The sequence below is a fragment of the Protopterus annectens genome, chromosome 7.part0, assembly GCF_019279795.1.
Source record: "Protopterus annectens isolate FY-2018-M chromosome 7.part0, PAN1.0, whole genome shotgun sequence".
In the NCBI taxonomy this organism is placed as follows: Eukaryota; Metazoa; Chordata; order Ceratodontiformes; family Protopteridae; genus Protopterus; species Protopterus annectens.
This window is the reverse complement of record NC_056739.1, coordinates 80,757,846-80,782,989: the sequence shown is the minus strand read 5'-3', so window position 1 is coordinate 80,782,989 and position 25,144 is coordinate 80,757,846. Positions and strand designations below refer to the sequence as shown.

The 25,144-nt window shown below is 43.2% G+C and overlaps 1 protein-coding gene across 1 annotated transcript in view; it reads left to right on the top strand.

Moving 5' to 3' along the window:
• ARL8A (ADP ribosylation factor like GTPase 8A) overlaps positions 1 to 25,144 on the top strand; it is a 425,175-nt gene that overhangs the window by 145,901 nt on the left and 254,130 nt on the right. Inside the window, exon 2 of the mRNA XM_044076498.1 lies at positions 24,781 to 24,861. Within this exon, the coding sequence (XP_043932433.1) occupies positions 24,781 to 24,861 (81 nt within the window). The remainder of the gene's footprint in view (positions 1 to 24,780; positions 24,862 to 25,144) is intronic.

Here is a 25,144-nt window from a genome sequence, read left to right as displayed (position 1 = left end):
TCTCGATTTTAACAATTGGCTAAGTTTCTGGTGTCATTCAAAGGGGATCCAGTGTCTGCCCGCCTGGGATGACATGTTCGACAAGCCACGCTGCTTCGCTAGAGACTGCTTGCACCTGTCACCCTTAGGCTTTCGAATACTGGCCAAGGCTCTTGCCACCCCCATAGTGCCTTTTTTAAGCAAGGCTCAAAAGACAATCCCACCACCGTAAATAGCACAGGTAACAAAAAACTGAGAGTAATGCTACTCATTGCCAGAAGTCTAAACTTCAACAATGCACGCACTCGAGGCACTCCTCAGTATGGAGAAAATCAATATATGTGCAGTAACAGAAACCTGGTTTAAGGCTCCAGAGAGCACCCCAGCACTACCAGGCTGCAACTCATACCATACATTTTGGCCACAGAACCCAAACCAAAATACAAAAGGCGGGGGCGTATCCATATTCATCAAGGATACCCACACCTCCAGGTTAGTGGCACAGCATGATGCTTCAGAGATCATCCACGTGCAACTAACAACGGGCAAAACTGCAATTCAAATTGTAGCTTGCTACAGATCACCCACCATGTCCCAGGACCCCCATTCTGCATTTCTGGAAACACTGGGAAACATAAAGGTCCTACCAAACACCCTAATATTGGGTGATTTCAATTACCCAAACATTAACTGGGAGAACTACTCAAGTACTAACTCCCTTGCCCAACATTTCCTAGAATTTATAAACTCAAACGCCCTGGTTCAACTGGTCAACACTCCCACCAACATGGGCGACCAGTGTTCCACACCAGAGGTCAACCCCTTGCTGGTTAGATCTGACCATAAACAAATCACTTTGGATATCCACATTCCTCCCCCACCCCCGGACAAGAAAACCACCGTGAAAAACTTTTCAAAAGCAAACTTCACTTTACTTAACACCAAGGTGGAAAGTTTCAAAGCCCCCATGCTGAAGGACAATGCTGTCCAAGCTGCAAAATCCTTTACTAATGCATTCTACGGGCACCTACAAGAATGCATGTATCGTGCCATCCCAAGCAAAACCAAGACTCACTCCTCCAAGAAAAGGAAACCAGTCTGGTGGACTCCTGCCATAAACAAGCTATACAATCGAAGGAGGAAACTAGTACAGAACAGAGTAAAATCCCAAGAAGGGAAGACATCCCTGATCAGTATCAGCAAGAAACTATGATCCCTCATAAAATCATCCAAGGTGAGCTTTGAAAGAAAAATTGCCAAGGACTCCAAAGATAACCACAAGGCATTCTTTAGCTATGTCAAGAATCTAACCACAAGGCATTCTTTAGCTATGTCAAGAATCTAAGTGGCAATGCTCAGATCTGCTCTGAGTTAGTGCAGAATGGCAGAAAATACACTGAACCGACTGATATTGCCAACATCCTGGCAGACAGGTTCAGCGCAAACTTCACACCCAAAAGGGCCCATAACCATACCAGAAGAATGTAGACTCCCTGAAATCACAGACATTCAGGTTAAAACAGCCCTCTCCAAAGCCAAAAACACAACATCAATGGGACTGGACGGTGTCCCAGGCTGCGTCCTATACGAGCTCAAAGACGAACTAACCCCTCACTTAAACACACTGTTCAAACTCAGCCTCTCCAAAGGCTATGTACCCATAGAGTGGAGCACAGCAACGGTTATTCCGCTCCACAAAGGTGGAGCCACAGCAGACCCCTGGAACCTATCGCCCTATAAGCCTGACTAGCGTGGTCTGCAAGGCTATGGAGCGCATAATCATAGAACTAATTAGACACTGGGAACCTCCAAACACTGGACCCTACCCAGTTCGGCTTTGTTAAGGGCAGATCATGCCTCCTAAACCTGGTGGACGGCTTTGAGACAGTTACCAAGGCTGTAGACGAGGGAAAGGTGGTACACACAGCCTACCTACACCTCGCTAAGGCCTTCAACACCATTTCCCATTCTAGTATTATAGACAAGCTCACCAACCTGAACATAAACCCCTACGTCACAAGATTGATTGCCAACTGGCTCACGGACAGAACCTACATGGTGAGAGTTGTGGGAGCGAGGTCTGACTCTAAACCGGTTACAAGTGGCGTTCCCCAGGGCTCAGTCCTAGGACCCCTCCTGTTCGGCATATACTTCTCAGGGGTACAGGCAAGCACAGGAGGACTATGGCTGACTAAGTTCACAGATGACTGCAAAGTAGGGGCTATAATTGGCTCTACGGCTGACACAGACATCCACCAAAAGGGTCTCACTGAGACAGGTACCTGGTGTCAAAATCATGGCATCAAACTAAATGCCAAAAAGTGCATAGTCATCCCCTTTGGAAAAAACAAAGTGCCCACAAACTACCACATAGGTTCTTAGGTTCATAGGTTCATACTAGGCTATCTGCCCTAGGGCATTTATAAGCCTAGCCAGAGTTGTGTGGCTTTCACCACCCCTTAGGTTGAAGAATACTATACCCATTAGTTTGCCGTGCCTCTGTCCAGCAGTGATACAGAGATGATCCCCGGGGTAAACCTACGATCTCCCATCCACTGGTCAAGATTCCTCTTGAACAGAGCCAGCGAGGTGCTCTGTCTCACATGGACCGGGATTCTCTTCCACAGCATAGGGAGTCTCTGGGTGATGAATCTGTCCCTCCAGCACGTCCTATTTATATCCGTGTTGAGGTTTAAGTCTCTTGCTCTTGTGGCTCTGGTGGATTTGGATTTTTGAGGTGGAGCATGTCCATTAATTCCGGGTTGGACATGGCCTTGTATGTCAGGCACAGGTCACCTCTGAGCAGACGGTATGCGACTGAATAGAGCTGGAGTTTCTTCAGTCGGGCAGCATATGGCATATTTTTGAGCCCCTTTATCCTTTTGGTGAGGAACTTTTGGGGTCTTTCCAATTGCTGCAGGTGTCGGGTAAGATACATTCCGAATGGGGCATTGTACTCCATCATTGGTCTGATAAGTGAAGAGTACAGGGGAACAATGACCTCCTTGATCTGGATGTGAATCCCTTCATAATCAGGTGGGCAGTGTAGAAGGTCCTCCTAACCACTTTGGCAATGTGAGTGTCAAAAGAAAGGTTACATTTTTTGGCGTTTAGCTTAAGGCCATGGCTCTGGCACCAGTTATCTGTTTCTATGAGACCTCTCTGAAGGATATCTGTGTCTGATGGATTTTCAACTATGGCGCCCAGTTTGCAGTCATCTGCAAACTTTGTCAGCCACAATCCTCCTATGTTTGCCTGCACTTCTGAAAAGTAGATGCCGAACAAGAGGGGGCCCAGGACTGAGCCCTGTGGGACACCGCTTGTGACCGGCTTGGAGTCTGACATGGCACCAGCAACTCTAACACTGTGGGTTCTGTCCTTGAGCCAGTTTGCAACCCATCTTGTGACATATGGGTTTACATTTAAGCTGGTGAGCTTTTCTATGATACCTGAGTGGGGTATTGTGTCGAAAGCTTTTGCAAGGTCAAGGTAGGCTGTGTGAACTGCCTTACCCTCATCAATGGCCTTGGTGACTGTTTCAAAAAAGTCGACCAAGTTCAAGAGGCATGATCTGCCCTTGACAAAGCCAAATTGGGTAGGATCCAATGTCTGTAGATCCCCTATGTCTTTATTTATGAGTTCCATTATGATCCTCTCCATAGCTTTGCAGACCAGGCTTGTTAAGCTTATGGGGTAATTACCAGGGTCCGTAGAAGCACCGCCTTTGTGGAGTGGGACCACAGTTGCCGTCACGCCACTCTTTGGGCACGTATCCTGTGGTAAGGCTAAGATTAAACAGCAGCCTTATGTGTGGGTTTAGTTCCTCATTGAGTTCGTAGCACACAGCCGGGGACACCATCCGGTCCCATTGATGCTGTGTTTTTAGCTTTAGAGAGCAGCTCTCACCTGGGCATTTGAGATGATTGGGAGGCTACACTCTGCTGGGATAGATATTTCTCCTTTGGGGGAGGGAGGGAGAAATTTTCACTGAACCTGTCTGCCAGTATGTTTGCAATGTCTGTGGGTTCAGTGATTTTTGTATCATTTTGGACTAATTCTGAGCATATCTGGGAGTTTCCACCCAGATTTCTAACATAGCTAAAGAAGGCCTTATGATTGTCTTTTGAGTCCTTGGCGATTTTTCTCTCAAAGTTGGCCTTGGATGATTTTATGAGTGATTGTAGTTTTTTACTATTATTGATCAGAGATGTCTTCCCTTTTAGGGATTTTGCTCTATCTTGTAGTAGCTTTCTCCTCTTGTTGTAAAGTTTGTTTATGGCTGGGGTCCACCAGATCGGGTGCTTGCCTTTGGTGGAAAGGGTCTTGATTTTATTTGGGATTGCTTGATCCATGCAATCCTGGAGGTGCTCGTAGAAAGCATTTGTAAGGGATTCAGCAGAGTGGGTTGTGGTTTCCAATGGCTCAGGGGCCTTGAAGGATACCACACCAGTCTTAAGAAGTGTGAAGTTGGCTTTTGAGAAGTTCTTCACTGTGGTCTTTTTTGTTGGGGGTGGGGGCGGGATGTGGATCTCCAGTGAGATTAGTTTATGGTCTGATCTCACCAATGAGGGATATACTTCCGGTGTGGAGCATTTTGTCCCCATGTTTATGATGATCAGGTCTAGTATATTTTCACCTCTTGTGGGAATGGTGACAAGTTGTTCCATAGCATTTGAGTTTATGAACTCCAGGAACCTTTGGGCTAGGGTATTGGGGCTTGAGTAATGTTCCCAGTCTATGTTTGGGTAGTTGAAGTCACCCAATATGATGGTGTTTAGAGAGACATTTATACTCTCCAGTGTCTTCAGGAAGGCTGTGTGGGGTTCCTGAGTTTGAGAGGGTGGCCTGTAACATGCTACAAACTGTAGAGCAGTTTTGCCTATGGTTAACGGCACCTGAATGGTCTCTGATGCTTCTTGAGTTGCCACCAGCCTGGAGGTGTGGGTATCCTTGATGAATATGGATACACCCCCTCCTTTTGTGGTACAGTCCGGGTTTTGGGGCAGGAACGCATGATATGAGGTAAAACCTGATAGTGCCGGGGTGCTCTCAGGAGCCTTGAACCAGGTTTCAGTCACAGCACAGACATCGATGCTCTCCATACTGAGGAGGGCTTCGAGGGCGTGCATCTTGAGATTTAGACTTCTGGCATTGAGCAGCATTACCCTTAGTTTTTTTCCATTATTGTTTTCTAGGGCGGTGGGTTTAGAATTTGAGCCTTGTCTAAAAAAGGCACTATGGGGGTGGCAAGAGCCTTTGCCAATATCCGGAAACCCAGGGGTGACAGGTGCAAGCCGTCCCTTGCGAAGCAGCTTGTCAAGCATGTCATTCCAGGCAGACAGACATTGGATCCCCTTAGAATGACACCAGAAATTAAGCCAATTATTAAAACTGATCATTTTGTCTCTGTATTGTGGCATCATTCTTGGTGAAGGTAGGATACTGCTCAGGGTCAGGGTCATACCAGCCTGGGCTACATAATCTGAGAGCTCCTTTATGTCTCTTTTCATGTAGTCCAGGAGGTACGTCTCAGGTCATTCACACCGGCATGGACAATGACTGAGTCATACTTGTACTTGCTGTGGAGTGACCTGAGTGCTTGTGTTATGTGGCGGATTCTAGCGCCCAACAGGCAGCTTACTGTGACCCTCTCCTTGTTCAGTCTGGTGAGTGGGACGTCAGTGTGTCTGACTATGGAGTCACCTATGACAAGTGTGTCTGGCATTGTGTTTGGCATTAAGGGCTGTGACTGATTTGCACACTGACTTTGTGATCTATGTGTTGCTTGTGTTATGTCATGAGGTGGCAGTTGTTTGGGTGTCTTCTTTGGAGGCCTCTGCTGTTTTGGTAGATTTTTGATCAGTGCCTCCGAGTATGTCTTTGTGTGTTTATGTGTTTGATTTGTAGTTGTGATAGTTCTATGTGAGACTGGGTTTATGGTGTGCGTGGTTACCTTCTCCTCCTGTCTGGTTTTGCCAGTCCTGAGTTGAGAGAGCTCAGCCTCCAGTTTGGCTATATAGTTGCATCTCTCGCATGTATTTGTGTTTTGTGGGAGGAGGAGAGGGTTGTCTGTGTACATGAGGCAATTGTAACATTGCCTCAATATTCCCAGATTCACCAGTTGAGCAGGAGAGGACGCTAGCAACTGACCCTTTGACATGCTAGAAGAAATGAAAAAGTTTGCTGTGTAACTGAGTCAGAAAGGACCTATAGGGAAGTGGGTACTCAAGGGGGTTTTAAGCTAGTGAAGTACTTTGTATAATATAGAAGTGCTTTACCTGACTAAAAATGCTTTAGGAACAAGTGCTGAGCTTTACAGATAGAGAATAGACTGTTTAGATTACAAGTAGAGCAGTTCTAAGGGAAAAAATGAAGAGCAGACTTTACGGAGCCAGAAATAGTTTAACCTTGTTTAACCGGCGCTGCCCGATGGTGCTCTAGTGGCAACTCCGCGCTAACTGCAGAAAAGGCAATAAGTCAGTAGTACAGGCTAGCACACTTTAGTGGGCAGCCAAACAATTAAATTAAACAGCAAACAAACACGTTTCGACTTGAATTAGACTAATTTCGACTAAAATGTACTTTTAAGTGCAGATAATACAAAATGCAGTAAATAACTATGAAAACAGTTAAAGCTTGCTCTAGGTAAGCAGTAGAAGGTAAAACAAATATAAAAATCAGCAGGATACTTAATCAGGAAAGCAGTCACTTTTTTCAGTTCTCTGTAGCCAGGAAGACTCAACAGGACCACGTGGAGCTGTGTCTGAGCAATATGGCTTCAAAAAGATGCCAGAGGCAGATTTTAACCAGGGAACTTCAAAAGAGCTAGAAATGGTCCAAAATGACCAATTACTACAGCTTCTTGTGCTGAGGTCACTTCCCTCAAGGACAGGTAGGCTATTCAAGGCTTCCCACTCCCACTGGTGAGCTAAGAAACTTCCTTCTATCCAAGTAAGGCAATGGACAACACAGGAACTACAACACAGCCCAGGATACAGCAAGGCCTGTAAACTGGTCTAACTAGTTTAAAAGAGGCAGGAAAACAAGGAATATTTTTTTTTTTTTTTTTTTAGGGTAGTCCCCTAAATACGGAAGACGTAATAAGGGATTTGGGGGCCCAAGTAGATAGTAATCTCACCTTTGATAATCACATTGCCAAAGTGGTTAGATAATCCTTCTACATGGCCCACCTAATCACAAAAGGGTTCGCATCCAGATCAAAAGAGGTCATTCTGCCCCCCTCTACTCATCACTCATCAGACCCATCATAGAGTACAATGCCTTATTTGGGATGTACCTTACAAGACACCTACAACAACTGGAAAGACCACAGAAGTACCTCATCAGGAAGATCACTGGTCTGAAACAGATGCCCTATGCAGCTCGACTGAAGAAACTCCAGCTGTACTTAGTTGCATACCGCCTACTCAGAGGTGATCTCTGCCTGACATACAAGGCCATGTCCAACCCAGAATTGATGGACATGCTCCACCTAAAGAAAACCTTATCCCCTCGAGCCACATGCTCTATTGATCTAAACCTCACCACAACAATAAATAGGACATGCTGGAGGGATAGATTCCTGTCCCAGAGACTTCCCATGCTTTGGAACAAGATCCCAATCTACATTAGGCAGAGCTCCTCGCTAACCCTCTTCAAAAGAAACCTTGACGAGTGGATGGGAAACATAAAGTTTACCTTGGGGATCACTTCAGTGGCTCTGCTGGACAGAGGCACAGGGAACTAATCTAAGGGGGCGGTGAAAGCCAACACATTCTGGTTACGTTTATAAATGCCTTTGGGCAGATAGCCTAGTACCTACCTATGAACCTATGTTATACGCTTTTTCACTTTTTTACAGAATGTCCATATTTCTGCCTCATTCATATTTTTGATGTTATCTTGTAAAATTTGTGTTTTTTGACAAGTTATTGAGCACTTGAGTCACTAAATGATAATAAATATTTGTGTTTTAGACTTCATATCCTTCTGAAAATGCATGCTAATGTAAATCTTGTTGTTCTAGCAAATGGCTAAGTATAACAGCAATATTTAAAATTTGTCCCCGATTTTGCCCCTCTTCATTATTTTTGACTTCATCCGGATTTATTGTGCTAAGAGGTTAAGAGGGTATATCCCTTTTATTTTCCCCCTTGTAAACCACTAAGGATTACAATCAGTCAAATATGCCAGACACTGGAGTTCTGTCCTCCTCAGAAAATTGTTTGTTTATGCTAAACTTGTTCTACTAACTTGAATTACAGTAACATAAAAATGCTCGCCTGTCAGGGTAGTATTGTTAATGGCTGCTTGTTGCTCATCATTCTGGCTTTACAGGATTAATGTGACTTGTGTAAGGAAACTTGCAGTAGTGTAATTTGTGAAACAAAGCTGAAATGCAATCCATGACTGTGATTTTTAGCTGTAACTGTTTGGCAAGCTGTCTTTAGAGAAGTGAGTAACTTTCTTGTTGTTTTCTCAGTTTAACTTGTCACTATCTGGCTTTGCAAAATTACAATATTTTTGTGATTTATGTGAAGTAACTCAGAATACATTAATGTGGGACTTTTGTTTCCATGGAACAGAGCTAAAGTACAGAGTATAACATAGTTTAAACATTTCATACCATTTTCTTGCAGGTTTGGGAGTGGCTTTGACCAGTGATGGTGAGACAGGCTTGCTCATATGTAGCAAGGGGACTGGCTGCTGCACACCTGCCAGCCCTGCCATATTTACAAAATCAGCTGTTGCTAACACACTTTTAAGAGTCTTGCAGTCCAGTGGTGGGGGATGCAGGGGGGCAGCAGCCCCCAATGAAAAAATATATGCCCATCTTTCACAAAAGTAATGGGGGCCTTGACTGACTAGAGGAGAAGGTGGGGTTTGCTAGTACTCACCCTGTGGGGTGTTTAAAGCAAGTTTTACTAAATATGGTAGATTGATGACATTTTTAGCTGAAACTGCTGGGGAGGGGCTGTTTCTAAGACGTAGCAGACTCTCTCATTTTCTCAAGTTAAATAGTCACCATCTAACTTTGCAGGACTAGTGTCCATTTGAAGGATTGCTGAGAGTTATGTAAAACAACTTGGACTGCTGTAATGTCTGGCTACTGTTTCCATAGAACAAAGCTGAAATACAATGCAGGGACATCATTTTTATCTATAACTACTAGGTGTGGGTGGGATCTGTCTGTAGAAAGTAACTAACTTTGTTGTAGCGATTCTTAGTTTAAAATGCTTGTATCTGACTTTGTAGGACTAGTTTTTTATTTGTGGGATTAATGAGGTTTGCGTGAAGCAGATAGGAATACTTTAATGTGTGGCTGGTTATGTGGAAGTTCACAGAGTTGAAATGTACTATATGACCGTCATTTTTTGTAAAAATCATCTGAAGTGTACACATAAGTAGCTATAACCGTTGAACAGGGGATGTTACTGTTGAAAGTGACTGACTTCTTGTTATTTGCACAGTTTAAATGGTTATGTGACTTTCAGGACTAGTGTGCATTTGTCTGACGATCTTACTTCACACAAAGTAGCTATAATTGCTGGGGCTGTCTGGAAAGGACAATGGCAAGCTGCCTGCCGTTGCTTGTTCATTATCCTGGCTTTGTAGGACTAATGTGAAATGTGTCAAGCAACCTTGTAGCAAGTTTGAATACTTTAATGTTTGCCAACTGTGTGGAGTAAATGCAAACTACATTACATGGTCATCCTCTTCTGTAACACTCAGATGTCTGGATTGCACATGAAAGTGGTTATAACTGCCTGATGAAGGTGAGGGCTAACTGGATGTAAGTAAATGTGACCTTCTTCTGATTTGCTTATTTAAATCATCTTTTAAACAGTAAGACATACAATACATTGCAGAACATCCAGACTGTCAAGAGTTACTGGGTCCATGGTGGCGCCCCACACTCCAAGGCAGTGTAACTGGATTTTGCATCAGACGTAGTAGTGGCCTCTTTCCTAAACCCTACCTATTCTTAAAACAGCCCTTTGAGAAATTTCCAAAGGAGGCCATTGTGATTTGTGTATGTATGGGAGTGCTGGGGCTGATGCTCTTACTTTTTTTTTATTTTCTTGCCAAACCTCAATGGTGCATCAGGTCAGTATACCTTATGTTGAGCTGGGGACAGTGTAGTCATTATTTCATTAGCTTTCCTCATAGACATCTGAAGTGTGCACAGAGGGTCACAGTAGCTTGTATAGGAGCAGTGTACTGTTTAGGAGTAAAGAGTTGAAAACCTCACTGTGATTATTTTTTTCACTTTCCTCACAATCTAACTCAAACAACAGATGCATGGGTAGCAATCTTTTGTAGGAGTGTAAGGAGGCATGATGTTATGTCTGTCTGACAGCAACAGATTTTAATATGTCATGTTATTTTTGTTTTTCAGTTTTGTCCCAGTCTGATGGAGACATAAACAGGTAGTGGCTGCCCTTTGGGGGTGGGGGTGAGGAAGCATACTTTGTGCATGTGTGACAGCAGCAGCATGAAGTATACATGACTGTGGCCCTTTGTGCCTTCACTTTCACCCCAGTCCAGCACCACTAACACCAGAGAAGGATACAAAGACAGTGACTATTTTTTTTTTGGGGGGGGGGGTAGAGAAGGCAGGTACTATTCTTGGATATGATTTATGTATACTCGCAAACATTCATATTCTCATTTTTTTTTTTTTTTTGTGAACTGCTGTGTTGTCAGTTTTAAGCCTTGGATACAACTTAATTATTTTGCGAAATAAAAGAGAGAAGGAGAAAGAAAGGAAAAAACTGATTTTATTTCCTTATAATTTTTGTTCAGGCCATTATTTGATCAAAAGCTTGGGGAAAAAAGCACTAAAATTTACCTGAGAGCATCTAGAGCCCTTGTGGCTTACTGGTAGCCTAGCAGCCTCCAGACCCCAAGTTTGATGCAGTTACTCCTCCAGATGTAGTTTTGGTGAGTTAAGGTCTTTTGAAAAGATACAGAAAACAACACTTAAGGTATTTCATTAATCATGAATTTTGCCCAAGCTATCTTTAGATCAAAAGGTTGGAAGAAAGTTGTAAACTGCACCTGAGAATATCTAGAACTTTCATAACGTCTGGTGGCCGAACAAATCCCAGACCCATGACCCCATGCAGTTACTTCTTCCAAGTGAGACCTTGGTCATTTAAGGACTGTTGAAAGGATGCAGGAAAGAATGCAAAGTTAAAGAGTAACACTAAATTTCTTTCCATAATCAGGATTATTGTTCAGGCCATCAGTGAATGAAAGGATTGGTTAAACAAACGTTAAAATGTAACTCAGAGCATCTGGAACCCCTTCCCATAGCTTTTGGGAGGCTAGTGGACCCCAGACCCTTCCATTAATTCATGTATTTCTTCCACAGTTATTACATTGCTGTCTTGGTCAGTTAGGGTGGGTTGAAATGATGCAGGGAAAAAACAAAGTTGAAGAACAAGACTACATTTTTTTAATCAGGAATTTTTAAGGCCATCATTCTATCAAAAGCTTGTTTAAAAAATATCTGAAAAGCACTTCACGGTATCTAGGGACCCCATGGCTTAATGCAATTATTTCATCCACAGTTATCAGAGTACAGCCTTGCCTAGTTAGGATGTGTTGAATGAATGATTGCAGGGGAAAAAAATAAAAAACTAAGACAAAATGTGAAAAAAGAAAAAAGTAATCTGTGTGATATTGGTAGGCCATGATTGGGGGAGGAGGGAGTGATTGGCAGCACCGGGTGATGTGCAGGGAGGTCACCATGAATCCCTTCACCTAGGGCGCTAGACCAGCTAAGGCCGGCCCTGTCTTCCCGAAGTATATGCAGTCTTCCTTTTTTACCTGCCCCTGCATTCCCAAGTAGTTTCTTCTTATCACTCCTCTGTCACAGTAACTTGTCTTGTTATCTGCTTTTCACCACCATATAATTCCAGTGTTTTTTTATTTGTTTCTTTATCGGCTTTCAGCATTGTGATAAGGAATGTAACTTGAAACTCTCTGAGATGGTCTTACAGAAGTAGTATTTGTTGGTTAGGACATCCATATCTTATTCATTATTTCTATTATTATTATTTCTATTAGTCTTGCTCGTTGTTTTTTTTTTCTTTTCTCCATCCGATTCAGCTCAGTTGCATCACTGTTTACAATGTAATCTGTTATATTTTTTCTACTAACACTGTTTTTACTATGTAACTGGATTTTTTCTCCCTGGGCCTCTGCTGAAAACGTGCCTTTTTTAGGCTCAGTCAGACACTCCTGGTAAACAAATGTAAAATAAATAAAACAGCAGTTATCAGTGCTTTTGTACATTTCTGGATTGCTTTTTGAAGATGAATTTTTATTGTTCATGTTTCTTTGTTAGATGTTGGCTCCAACTGTTGACTGGAATGATCTTTGAGCTGCTTTAAATACATGTATTGCTACTGCAAGCTTCAGTGCACTTATAATACTTTGCAATATTTTGCACCCCTTAGTTATTGTGGTTCTGGTTGTTTGACCATTACCAGTTCTTGTAATTGCTTTAAGGGTAATATATAATCATCTTAATGGTCAGTAAGTGCACTTATATTATGACAGTTTTAACATTTTATTCTTCTTGTGTATTGCATTTACTAACAGTCCAATGTACAGCTATGCCCATTTTAAAGTCTCTGAAGTACCCCTGAGTCTTGGTTACCTGCCATCAAAGTCTAGGTCTGTTTCACCACTCTAATATTGTCATTAATGTTTGTAACGCATGTTTGATTTTCCATCTTGTTATACAGTCAGCACTCCTTGTTAAATATTTTGTAGTGATTGTGACTTTGGTCTAGGTCATGGCTAATGTGGGTCCCTGGACCAGTCCACTCCCAAAGGTAGCAAATGAATAACTGTAATTTAGAAATCAAGTTGAATCTGACCAAAATCACAGCTGATGTTACCCAGAAAGTTTGATTTCCTGGATAGAGTACTTGAGTGTAGTTCACAGACTTCTTTCTGCTGACATGATTTCTCAAAGTAATATATGATACAGATGACTTACAAGTAGCAGTTCATGTTAGGATAGTTCCTCAGTTTGTCATTGTGTATCATTTGTAACATTTTTCAAATGGCAGACTTGACATGCGGAAACCTCATTAGCAGTTGAAAAATGAAAAAACACTAACAGCAAAAGCCTGATCAAAGTACCCCCAGCAGTAACATACACCTATCTGCAAGGTGAAAACTGCAAACGTACCTCATGACCTCAAAATTGAAGGCTGCCCATTCAGTTATTTAGGTTTACCTTGAAGGTGGCAAGAGCGCTACTCTCCTTTACATATAGTGGAAGTTTGTTCCAGAGGTGGGGTATACAGTGGGATATGAAGTTATCATGCCAACGTATTTAACTTACTGTTACTGAAGGTTTAGGACTTCTAACCGGCTATTTGAGGAACCATTTGATCTGTGAAGACATAGGAGTTAATGGAGGGTTGGGTTTTCCATGTTTCAAAAAGCCAGACACAGATCATTATGAATGAGTATATATAAGAGGTGAACATGGGGAGAGAGCCTACAGTCTGTCTGGATAACTCAGGGTCTTGAGGCCATTAGTATTTTAGTTAGGAATCTCTGAAGTCTGTCAAGTTAATTGATATGTTTCGACAGGTACTTATCTAAAGGGCTTTCTATTCAGCAATGGTTTTCTTGATAAGAGATGAGTAAGAGAGAATTGACTTCCCTGGATCTTAATGAGATTACTTTGGAAATTAGTTTAGCTAGAGTAGGGTCTCCTAACTACACAGGCATGATGGCCAAAAATATGAGGAATTATCAAAAAGAGTACCTAGATCCCTTTAGACTGTCTGTTTGGCAAGAACACTTCATTCAGGATTTATGTTTTACCCAGCTCTTGTTCAGATCAGAAAAATAAACTGCTATAGTGATGTGACAAAGGAGAAGACATTCTTGTGCTGAGAAGCAGTGAACATGTGACAGGACATGCTTTCAGCAGTTGATGTCTACCTGTAGAGTATCAGTACCATGTCGGAAAGTACTTTAGAAGACTCCTATGAGCTGAAACCAGATTTGACTCATGAGTGACGTGTAGACAGGTCATTGTTCCTTCCTGGAATGCACTTCAGCTACCGCTCCAAAAAGTGAGGATAGACAATAGGGGCAGCCGCAGTGGTGCATAGGTTAGCATTGCCCCCTCACAGCAAGAGGTTCTCTGGTTCGATTATCAGCTGGGGTGCTTTCTGTGCAGAGTGTGCATGTCTTCCCTGTGATCATGAGGATTTTTTCTGGATACTCTAGTTTCCTTCCACTTCAAAAAGACATGCTGCAGGTGAATTGGACACTAAATTGGCCCTAGATGTGTGTGAGTGCGTATGTGTGCCTTCTGTGGAAGAATGGGTGCGGGGCTGGCAACTCGACACCGTAAAACTCCACTGCCAATTGTTCTGCAGACTGTTGTTCAGCTGTGGCAACCTCTAATGAGAAAAGCAGAAAGGAGAAGAAGACAGTAGAACTGCTGTATGTATTTTTTTCCATTCTTCCATTATGAAGTTCTCTGCTGAAGTCAAAACATAGTTGGTGTACATTCTTTTGGTCAGTACAAACTTGGTTTACCCTATTGCTGATGCTGATTGCTGTTTCTTCCATGCAGCTGTCATTTTTTTCAAACTGATAGCAGCAAGGCAAAAGCTTAATCACTTTGTTTGTGGAAATAATATATCCTAAGAACTACAAGAGTATCCTTTTCTGATAAAGTCTTAAGAATAATGAGATGCTAAGAGATGGTGACTGGTGAAGTATGCACAGTTAAATGGAAAGTATTGCTCCTTCAGATACAATTTTGTGGCTTCCAGCAGTAGTGTTCCTAGGGAGGGGTGAAGGGGGCAACTGCACTGGTGCACAAAGTGTTAGGGGGCACTACTGGGTGATCCCAATCGCTGGTACTGCATTTGCGGTCGAACCCGAGTGCAGTAGCACTGCCTATGTGGTCTAAATTGTAACAACATTTTGCTGTAGTTTAAAAGAAAAAAGACTTTACTCTCTCTATCGCTCTTTCTTTTTATTTATTTATATATATATATATATATATATATATATATATATATATATATATATATATATATGTATGTATCTTCTTCTTCTTCTTTCGGCTTTGTCCCGGTTAGGGGTCGCCACAGCGGATCGCCTTGTCCGCACATTGAATGGCAGTGGAGTTTTACGGTGTCGAGTTGCCAGCCCGGCGCCCAACCTTCCACAGAAGGCACACTCACATGCACACCTAGGGCCAATTTAGAGTGTCCAATCCACCTGCAGCATGTCTTTGGGATGTGGGAGGAAACCGGAGCACATATATATATATATATATATATGTATATGGATTCCTATTACAAGAACGAAAGTTCACTACTTCGAACTTGTAATAGGAAGCCTCACTTCTGCGAAAGTTCACTTTAACGAAAGTGAACTTTTGTGTAAGTGCACTTCACCGAAAACACCGCAGCACAGTGGAGGACATAAAAAAACAAGCTATGTCCTCCACTAGGGTGCGATAGTCACGGACCTTAGGGTTAGGGCACAGGTTAGGGTAAGGAGATAGTTAGTAAAGCTATCCCCTTACCCTAACCCATGCCCTAACCCTAAGGTTCGTGACTATTGCACCATAGTGGAGGACATTGCTATGTCCTTCACTGCGCTGCAGTCGTCACGGACCTTAGGGTTAGGGCACGGGTCATGGTAAGGGGATAGCCCTATGGTTACGGATAGTTCACTGTACTGAACTTCGCGTAAGTGCACTTTCGATTAAGTGAGCATTCCATGCACTATTTCGAATTAGTGAAAATATAATATATAATAATATAATTATATATATATAATTAAAACCTGAGTACTGTAGCACTGCATGTGTGGTATAAACCAGAGGCATAGCTGGCTTTTTAACATCTAAGGATGATTCCTGTACTGACACCATACTTCTCCAGCTCTTCAGTTGAAGAGCAAAAAAAAAGAAAGAAAAAAAGATCCTTTCCTTGTGCTGACATCAGGCAGACCGATACATGTCCCCTCCACCCTGCCCCAGCTGATGTCCTTCAAGGATGCATCTGCAGTCATAACATATGGGTTGTCCTGCCTCAGGCAGCCCTTCGGTCGGCCGGATTCCAAAGTCTGGGTACGGCGTCGGCTGATGTCGCACTTTCCCCGACATCAGAGCGCCTGGGGTATAAAAGCATCAGCCGACGCCATCTTCCTCAGTCTTTCTTGCCACGTGGTGCCCGAAGCAGAAGCAGTTCGCAAGTGCCGGTCGGCCAGCTCCTGTAATTCAGCTACCGAAGACTTCAAAAAGCTAAGTACCCCATTGGGGACTCTTTCTTGCCTCAGCCGATGTCAGATAAAGTTAATAATTGTTTAACTTGTGGGAAACAAATACCTCATAAGGATTTCCACTCTTACTGCCTCCCCTACCTAGGCCCAGACCACGACGTCTCGGCCTGTTCATCCTGTGCTTCCTTCAACCGACGCACCCTTAGACGTCGGGCGGAGTTTGCAGAGGAATTTTTTGGGGCTAGTTTTTCATACAATATGCCGTCGGAGACTCCGACTTCACATTTGATTAAGAAACGGAAGGACAAGGACCGACGCACGCGGGCCGCGGTTTCGGCTGAAACCACGGCCAGGCCTACCGCGAGTGTCTCGGTCTCGGCTCAAACCGAGTCCTTGGTGCTTCCTACCACCGAAACCGCTCAGCCGACTACCTCGGTCCCGGAGGCCCCGGCTGAATCGGTTACTGAATTCCCTACAGAAACTGGTGTCCTGGAACCTTCCGACACCATACCTTTAGACAAAACTACACCAGCACGTGGTGCAGCCAGGCCTCCTGCATCCATGTCCATTAAGGCATTCTCTAGGGCTAAAGCTGCTAAACTATCCAAAGCTTTGCCTCCCAAGGTTATCCCTCAGGGACCCACTACAGGTTCACAGATTCTAAGCTTAGCAGAGGACCTTATCTCCTTAATTAGGGGCTCTCAACCTCCTCCAGACAAAAGGCCCAGGGTTGAACCCTCTGATCCCCACTCCTCAGATGAGGCCTCAGATGGTTCTACTCTCTCGGACCACCAGGAGGAGGCTTTTTCAGCCTACGAGGATTCTGATGCAGAGGAATCTATTCCTTCGGCCTCCCCTCCTGAAGAGTTTTCCTTTGGGGAGACACTCCACACTATGAGAGAGCATTTCCAGTGGCAGGGCCAGGAATTCTCTGATTCCAGGAAGAGGTTAAGGACCTTCTTGCATTTGCCTCAGCATAGACCTTTGGCTATTCCACCTGTTTTAAATGTCATTGATGATGTGTACTCTGAGTCTAGCACAACCCCTGATACTCTTCCTCCGGCTCCTGTCAAACCCGATAGGTACTACAGGGTCCCGGTCCCGGACTCACATCTTCACCTTTACAAGGCCCACTCTGCTGATCCAGAAACTATTTCCCAGGGCCCTAAAGGGGTTGCAGCTGCCACTACTAAAAATCCTCTCCCCTCTGAAAGGGAGTCTAGAGCTTTAGAGAGATGGGGTAAAAAAGTGTATACTTCTGCTACTCTTTCTATGAGGGCATTGAATTGTCAATTTCATATGATACAGTACCAAGAGTATTTGTTAGATGAATTGCATAAAAAACTGTCTTCACCTGAACCCCTAGATCGCAAATCACTTCAGGATCTGGTACATAACTCCCAACAGGTTAGCAACCATTTCTTGCAATGTGGTTATGATGCATTGGAAGCTTCATGTAGGTCAGCTATGACTGGCGCAGTCATACGTAGGCATGCTTGGCTGAAGGAACAATCTCTGCCAGACCATGTCAAAGCAAAACTTCTGGATGCTCCACTGGAAAAGCAAAAGTTATTTGGCTCCACGGCTCAGGAGGTCCTAAAGAAAGTTGAAGAAAAGGCAAAATCTGTACAAACTGTCAAAGATTTTCTCCAAGTCCAACCACCAAGATTCAGCAGGAATTGGCCTTCCAAAACTTGGTCCTTTCCAGACACAGAGAGGTTTCAGACATGCAAGAACAGGCGTGCCAGAGGTAGAGGGCAAGCTAGAGGCTCCTACAGAGGGCATCAATGGCAGCCTCCCAACCAGAGAGGTAATGCAGGACCTACAACTGCTGCACAAGGACAGGCTCAATGACTTTACTTTGACAACGCCAACCAGGGCTCAATTGGAAGCACCCTTGGGCGGAAAGCTTTTTTTATTCTCAGACAATTGGCACAGTATTACCAGGGACAAATGGACACTACAAATAATAGACAAAGGATACAGGTTCCATTTCCACACATTACCAAAAAGAAAAGGCATGCCAGACCTGCCACCAAATCAAAGGGCAGAGGCTTTGAAACAAATCTCCAGCTTAATGCAAATGAAAGCTATAGAAAAGGTTCCTCTCTCAGAACAAGGCCAAGGATTTTATTCCAGACTTTTCCTTGTGCCAAGAAAAGAAAAACAATGGAGGCCTATTCTCGACTTGTCCGCACTGAATACTTTTCTCATTGTACCAAAGTTCAAAATGCTGACTCTACAGCAGCTCCTTCCCATGCTGGGCAAGGGGTCTTGGCTGGTAACTCTAGACCTCAAGGAGGCATACCTGCATGTCCCTATCAGACAAAGTTGCAGAAGACACCTCAGATTTCTTGCAGGTTCAGAGCATTATCAATTCTCAGCATTGCCCTTTGGCTTATCTACTGCACCCAGAGTATTCACGAAATGCCTGGCATCAGTAATCGAACACTGCAGACTTCAGGGTATTCAAATATACCCATATCTGGACGACTGCCTTATACAAGCGGACAGCCAACAAACTTTGGTAAAACATTTGAATTACGCCATTCACCTACTTCAGGCCCTGGGATATACAGTCAACATTCACAAATCAAGACTTGTTCCATCCCAAAGAATAACCTTTCTGGGTGCGAATCTAGATACAACCACCCAAATGGCTTTCCTCACAGAAGAAAAACAAAGTCAACTGCCAGATTACTTCAAAAGTCTGACAAGAAAAACTCAGCTGACTGCAAGGAAAATCCTGCAGGCCCTGGGTTACATGGCTTCTTGCATCCTTCTGATTCCACAAGCAAGGCTGCATATGAGGAAACTACAATGGTACCTAAGGAGTTTATGGTCTCAGCACAGTCACAGCTTGGAAACTTTGATACCACTCATCCCATGCCTTCAAAGGGAATTTTTGTGGTGGGCTCAAGCAAGCCAGTCAAACAGGGGTCTGCCCTTCAGCAAACCTTTAGCCAGCCAAACCATTACAATGGACGCTTCAGACCACGGATGGGGAGCGCACATGGAGGGCAGATGCATTCAAGGTCTATGGTCACAAAAAGAGCTACGCATGCACATAAACCACAAGGAACTTCTGGCAGTGATACATGCAGTCGAAGCCTTCAAACCTTTTCTGCATCAAGGCCACCTACTAATAAGGACAGACAACACCACAGTTATGTGGTACATAAACAAGCAAGGAGGCACCCATTCATATCCTCTTTGCAGACTGGCAATGAATCTATGGGAACTTTCCTTGAAACTCAACATAGAGCTGCAATCTCAATTTGTGCCAGGGAAAGACAATATACTGGCGGACAGCTTAAGCAGAAATATCATGGATGCACACGAATGGATGCTGCACCCAGACATCTTTCTACAGATAACACAATCATGGGGCAGGCCGGACATAGATCTTTTTGCCTCCCCCCACAATCATCAGCTGAAGAAGTTCTGCTCAAGGACATACCACCCACAAGCATGGAAAGTGGACGCCCTCTCTTTCAACTGGAGAACTCTAACAGTGTATGCATTTCCACCTCTCCCATTAATGACCAAGGTCTTACTGAAGATCAGGACAGAGCAGCCAAAAGTGATTCTGATAGCTCCGGACTGGCCAAGACAGCACTGGTACCCACTGTTAAAGAGCATGTCACGCACGAAACCGTGGCCTCTTCCTCAATGGCCACTGCTCCTGACACAGCATATTTACAAAACTCTGCATTCCAACCTGAAAACCTTGCAACTAACAGCCTGGAAAATACCTTGACTCCTCCTCAGGATAAGCTATCCCAGAGAGTGAAAGATATTATTATGGAAGCTCGCCGGCCTTCCACAAGAAAGGCATACTCAGCAAAATGGAAAAGATTTCACATTTGGAACACCACAAAGGGCCTAGTTGCGACAGTGATGAGCATGCCACATATCCTGGAATACTTGGCAGAAATGTCCCACAATGGTCTGTCTTACTCTTCCATTAAAATTCATGCTTCAGCAATCTCAGCAGAGTACAATACTGATCCACCTGTCTTCTCTCATCCTCTCCTAAGACAGTTTCTAAGAGGAATCAAAAACATCAATCCTCCAAGGAAACCACCTCTACCTACTTGGGACCTTAACTTCGTGTTGGAAAAACTAACACTGCCTCCCTTTGAACCAGCAGCATCTGCAGAACTACAGTTCCTGTCATGGAAGACTGCTTTCCTTCTGGCCATAACCTCAGCAAGAAGAGTATCTCAGTTACAGGCCCTTATGGCAGTACAGCCATTTCTTATTTTTCATCAGGACAGAGTTTCATTGAGAACCAATCCTACATTTATGCCAAAGGTGGTATCCAGGGTTTCATTAAACCAAACTATTCACTTGCCTACCTTCTTTCCAAATCCACAAAACAAAGGGGAGAAACTTCTGCACACCCTGGAAATACACAGACAGTTGCGCTACTACTTGGACAGAACTAAAGGTTACAGAAAAACTGACCAGCTGTTGGTAGCATATGCTGCTGGTACACAAGGAAAAGCAATTTCCAAACAGACAATTTCAAAATGGATAGGGAATTGCATTTGTTTTTGTTACTCCTTTCATGGAAAAACTGTGCCAGCTAACATTAGACCTCATTCCACGAGAGCCACAGTCACCTCCACAGCCTTCTTAAGAGGGGTGGCTACCAAGGACATTTTAGAAGCTGCTACATGGAGCTCCATGCATACATTTGCCAAGCATTACAATTTACCTTTATATTCCAGATCCAGAGCAGGCTTTGCTACGGCAGTCCTGCAGGGCATTTTAGCAACACCATCCTTTACATAGTTCCTCCACCCCCAGATTGGCTATGATATTCTACCCATATGTTATGACTGCAGATGCATCCTTGAAGGACATAGTACAGTTTTGTACCAACCATAAATGTAGATGTCCGATAGGTATGCATCTGCAGTCAGGTTTACCCTCCCACCTTCCCCTCTTTGGTATTTCTTGGGTACTTTCCCCTCTTATAGCTAGCTGGGGTGATCTATTATGGTGTATTTGATTTTATATTGCTGTGCATGTTTGGATTTTTAAATGCATCTCTCCAAATTTAGCCTTCCTTAGAGGGCACCTGGCATCTGGGGCAAGAAAAACTGAGGAAGATGGCGTCGGCTGATGCTTTTATACCCCAGGCGCTCTGACGTCAGGGAAAGTGCGACATCAGCCGACGCCGGACCCAGACTTTGGAATCCGGCCGACCGAAGGGCTGCCTGAGGCAGGACAACCCATATGTTATGACTGCAGATGCATACCTATCGGACATCTATATTTATGGTAGGTACAAAACTGTACTTTCTCTGTTCTATGGAACAACAAAAAAACAAAAAGGGGGGGCACAATCTAGTAGCTGGTGCTCCTGAAATGCAGGAACCAACCCGACAACTAGGTCCTGTTTCTGCATCCCACCTCATTCTCAGCTGAGGGGCATTTAAAACAATATGCTGTCAGATACCTGGGGCTCCTGAAATGCAGGAACACACCAAGTCCCATTTCTGCTTTCTGCCCATGATTCTCCTTCTTCTACTTTTTAGCTGAGGGGAAAAGAAACCTTTTTTTTTCTTTTAAACTGTAGCAAATTACTTGCTATAAATTTAAGAAGCAGTTACTACAGTTTATACCAGGCACGGAGTGCTACAATGCTCAGGTTTTAGTAAAAAGAAACCTTTTATTCTTTTAAACTGTAGAAAATTACTTGCTACAAATTTAACAAGCAGTTGCTACAGTTTATACCATGCACAGAGCACTACAATACTCAGGTTTTAGTTAAAAAAAAAAAAAAAAAAAAGAAACCTTTTGTTTCTAAGCTGTAGCATACATGGTTACGGATAGTTAAGATTGGTTATACACAGAGTATTTTGCAAACTAAAATAGAGAGTTCATACTAAAGACCATTATATGGTGAGCAGTCATTACTAATGTCTGAAAGTAGCTCTAGTCACAGTGCCCTGAATACTAAAGGGTGAGGATAGGGCATGGTAACAATAGTTAAGAATGCCGAGAGCTGACAAGGCACAGGTTTCTGAATTTCACCTGAGACTAACAGTATGCTGAAACAGATGGTGATCCTGGGCTATTATGTCAGCAGTACTGATGTTTAATAGGCCCTCCAACCTGTGATGTCTGTAATGCTGTATTTTAAATGGATCTCCAGTCAATATCGGCTGGAATACTGTAATTTAACGGGTTCTTCAGTGTGTGATTACGTTAGTACTGTAGTTTTAATGGGATCTCCTGACTATAATGTGTGGAATACTGCAGTTTAATAGGTCCACCCACCAGGTTGTTTTAGCCTGGAGAATATTTATTAACCAAGAAGACTTTCAGCCAAGGTACTCGTTTCTAAGAGGATGAATAAAAGCTATATTTTTATTCCTCCCTATTCTGTGTGACTAAATGTACTGAAAAGAATTTTTATATCTTTGCTCCCCCAGCTTATGATGTCTAAAGTACTGTGGTTTAATAGGATTGGCAGCCTGTGATGTATGATGCATGTATGTACTGTGGTTTAACTGGCCTTATAGGCCTATTATGTTTGACGTACTGTAGTTTAATCGGCTTTGTAGGCCTATGATATTTGATGTACTATAGTTTAATCGGCACTGTAGCCTGTGAAATCTGATGTACTGTAGTTTGAACAGGCCCTGTAGTCTGTGATGTCTGATTATACTGTAGTTTGAACAGGCCCTGTCGCCTGCGATGTCTGATGTACTGTATTTTAACAGACCTTGTAGCCTGCGATGTCTGATGTACTGTAGTTTGAACAGGCTGTGTGGCCTGCGATGTCAGATGTATTGTAGTGTGGACAGGCCCTGTAGCCTGCGATGTCTGATGTACTTGGCCCTGTAGCCTGTGATGTCTGATGTACTATAGTTTGAACAGGCCCTGTAGTCTGCGATGTCTGATGTACTGTAGTTTGAACAGGCCATGTAGCCTGTGATGTCTGATGTATTGTACTTTGAACAGGCCCTGTAGCCTGCGATGTCTGATGTACTGTATTTTAACAGACCTTGTAACCTGTGATGTCTGATGTACTGTAGTTTGAACAGGCCCTGTAGCCTGCGATGTCTGATGTACTGTATTTTTTAACGGACCTTATAGCCTGCGATGTCTGATGTACTGTATTTTAACATGCCCTGTAGCCTGCGATGTCGGATGTACTGTATTTTAACAAACCTTGTAGCCTGCGATGTCTGTCCTGTATTTTAACAGGTACTGTAGCCTGCGATGTCTGATGTACTGTAGTTTGAACAGGCCCTGTAGTCTGCGATGTCTGATGTACTGTAGTTTGAACAGGCCATGTAGCCTGCGATGTCTGATGTACTGTATTTTAACAGACATTGCAGCCTGCGATGTACTGTATTTTAACAGATACTGTAGCCTGCGATGTCTGATGTACTGTAGTTTGAACAGGCCCTGTAGCCTGCGATGTCAGATGTATTGTAGTGTGAACAGGCCCTGTAGCCTGCGATGTCTGATGTACTGTAGTGTGAAAAGGCCCTGTAGCCTGTGATGTCTGATGTACTGTATTTTAACAGGTACTGTAGCTTGCGATGTCTGATGTACTGTATTTTAACAGGTACTGTAGCCTGCGATGTCTGATGTACTGTATTTCAACAGGTCCTGTAGCCTGTGATGTTGAAGTGCATTAGTTTATTAGGTCATTCAGTCGGTGATATCTGGAATATTGTAGCTTAACTGATCCTCCAGTGGATGCAATTTAAGGTGAACATTTTTGCTGAAATTGAAGTGTGGGCTCCTCGAGGCCTCCACATTATGAGACAAGATCCAGCAGTTCATAGAACTCTTCCTTTGATCAGCAGTAGACATGCAGAGACCCTGTCTTTTTGACAACCAGTTTTTATAGTGAATTGCTTTAAGTTTGTCATGCCTGAAATGTGTGAGAAAAACAGTTCTGTATGCCCAAATCTCAATTACATGCCGTGAATGTTAGATGCAACAAAAAATGTTTGACTTCTAAATAAACCCATGTAGTTCATTAACAAGAGAAGTGACAGATGCTTTTTAGTTTGTTTTCTTGTACTTCTCATGCAGTACTGAATATGACCTTTGTGGCTTTCAATGCATGTGGGGAGTGACAGACAATATCTGAACTAGGTAAAAACACCAATGTACACCAACATAAGAATTTCCTTCTGGCCAGTTAACTGGATTTAGGAATTACATGCATTGGCTAGGCTTTGTTGTTGTTGTTGTGTAACGCATACACAAAATATGGGTCTTGACTGTTTGGAGCTTTGTGATAACAAATGCTACAGGTATTATGTGTTTTCATTTTTGAATCTTTGTGGTAAAAATAATAAAGCATTGTGTGTTTGTTAGCCATTTCTTAAAACACAGTCTTTCTTCAGACATAGCTGACTTAGTAATATTGTATTGTGTGAAATGAGAAGAGGGATTCTACACATCTTTACTTTGTTGGTTAAGCTGGAGTCTAAACCGCTGATTAATTAATGCATATTGTCTCTTGTTTTTCAGTCTGGACAGTTCAATGAAGACATGATTCCCACAGTCGGCTTCAACATGAGGAAGATCACCAAGGGGAATGTGACAATTAAGGTAACCGATGAGATGTCCTCTTCATCTTGATTAAATTGCTTTAGTGATTGCTGGAAGACAGGGTCAGTAGCATTAGCTGGGAGCAGACTCGCAAAAGAAAATGTCTTTCTTTTGTTTTTTCTTATGTTTCCATTTATCATGTGACCTGGCTAGTTACTGCGGCGGGGGAGTACAGAACTAATAAATCTAGAATAGCGAGTTAACCTCAGACCCGGAGAATCTGTCACATTTGTGTTGATGCAGACACTAGAAATTAAGGTAGTTTTTTGGAAATTATAAAAAG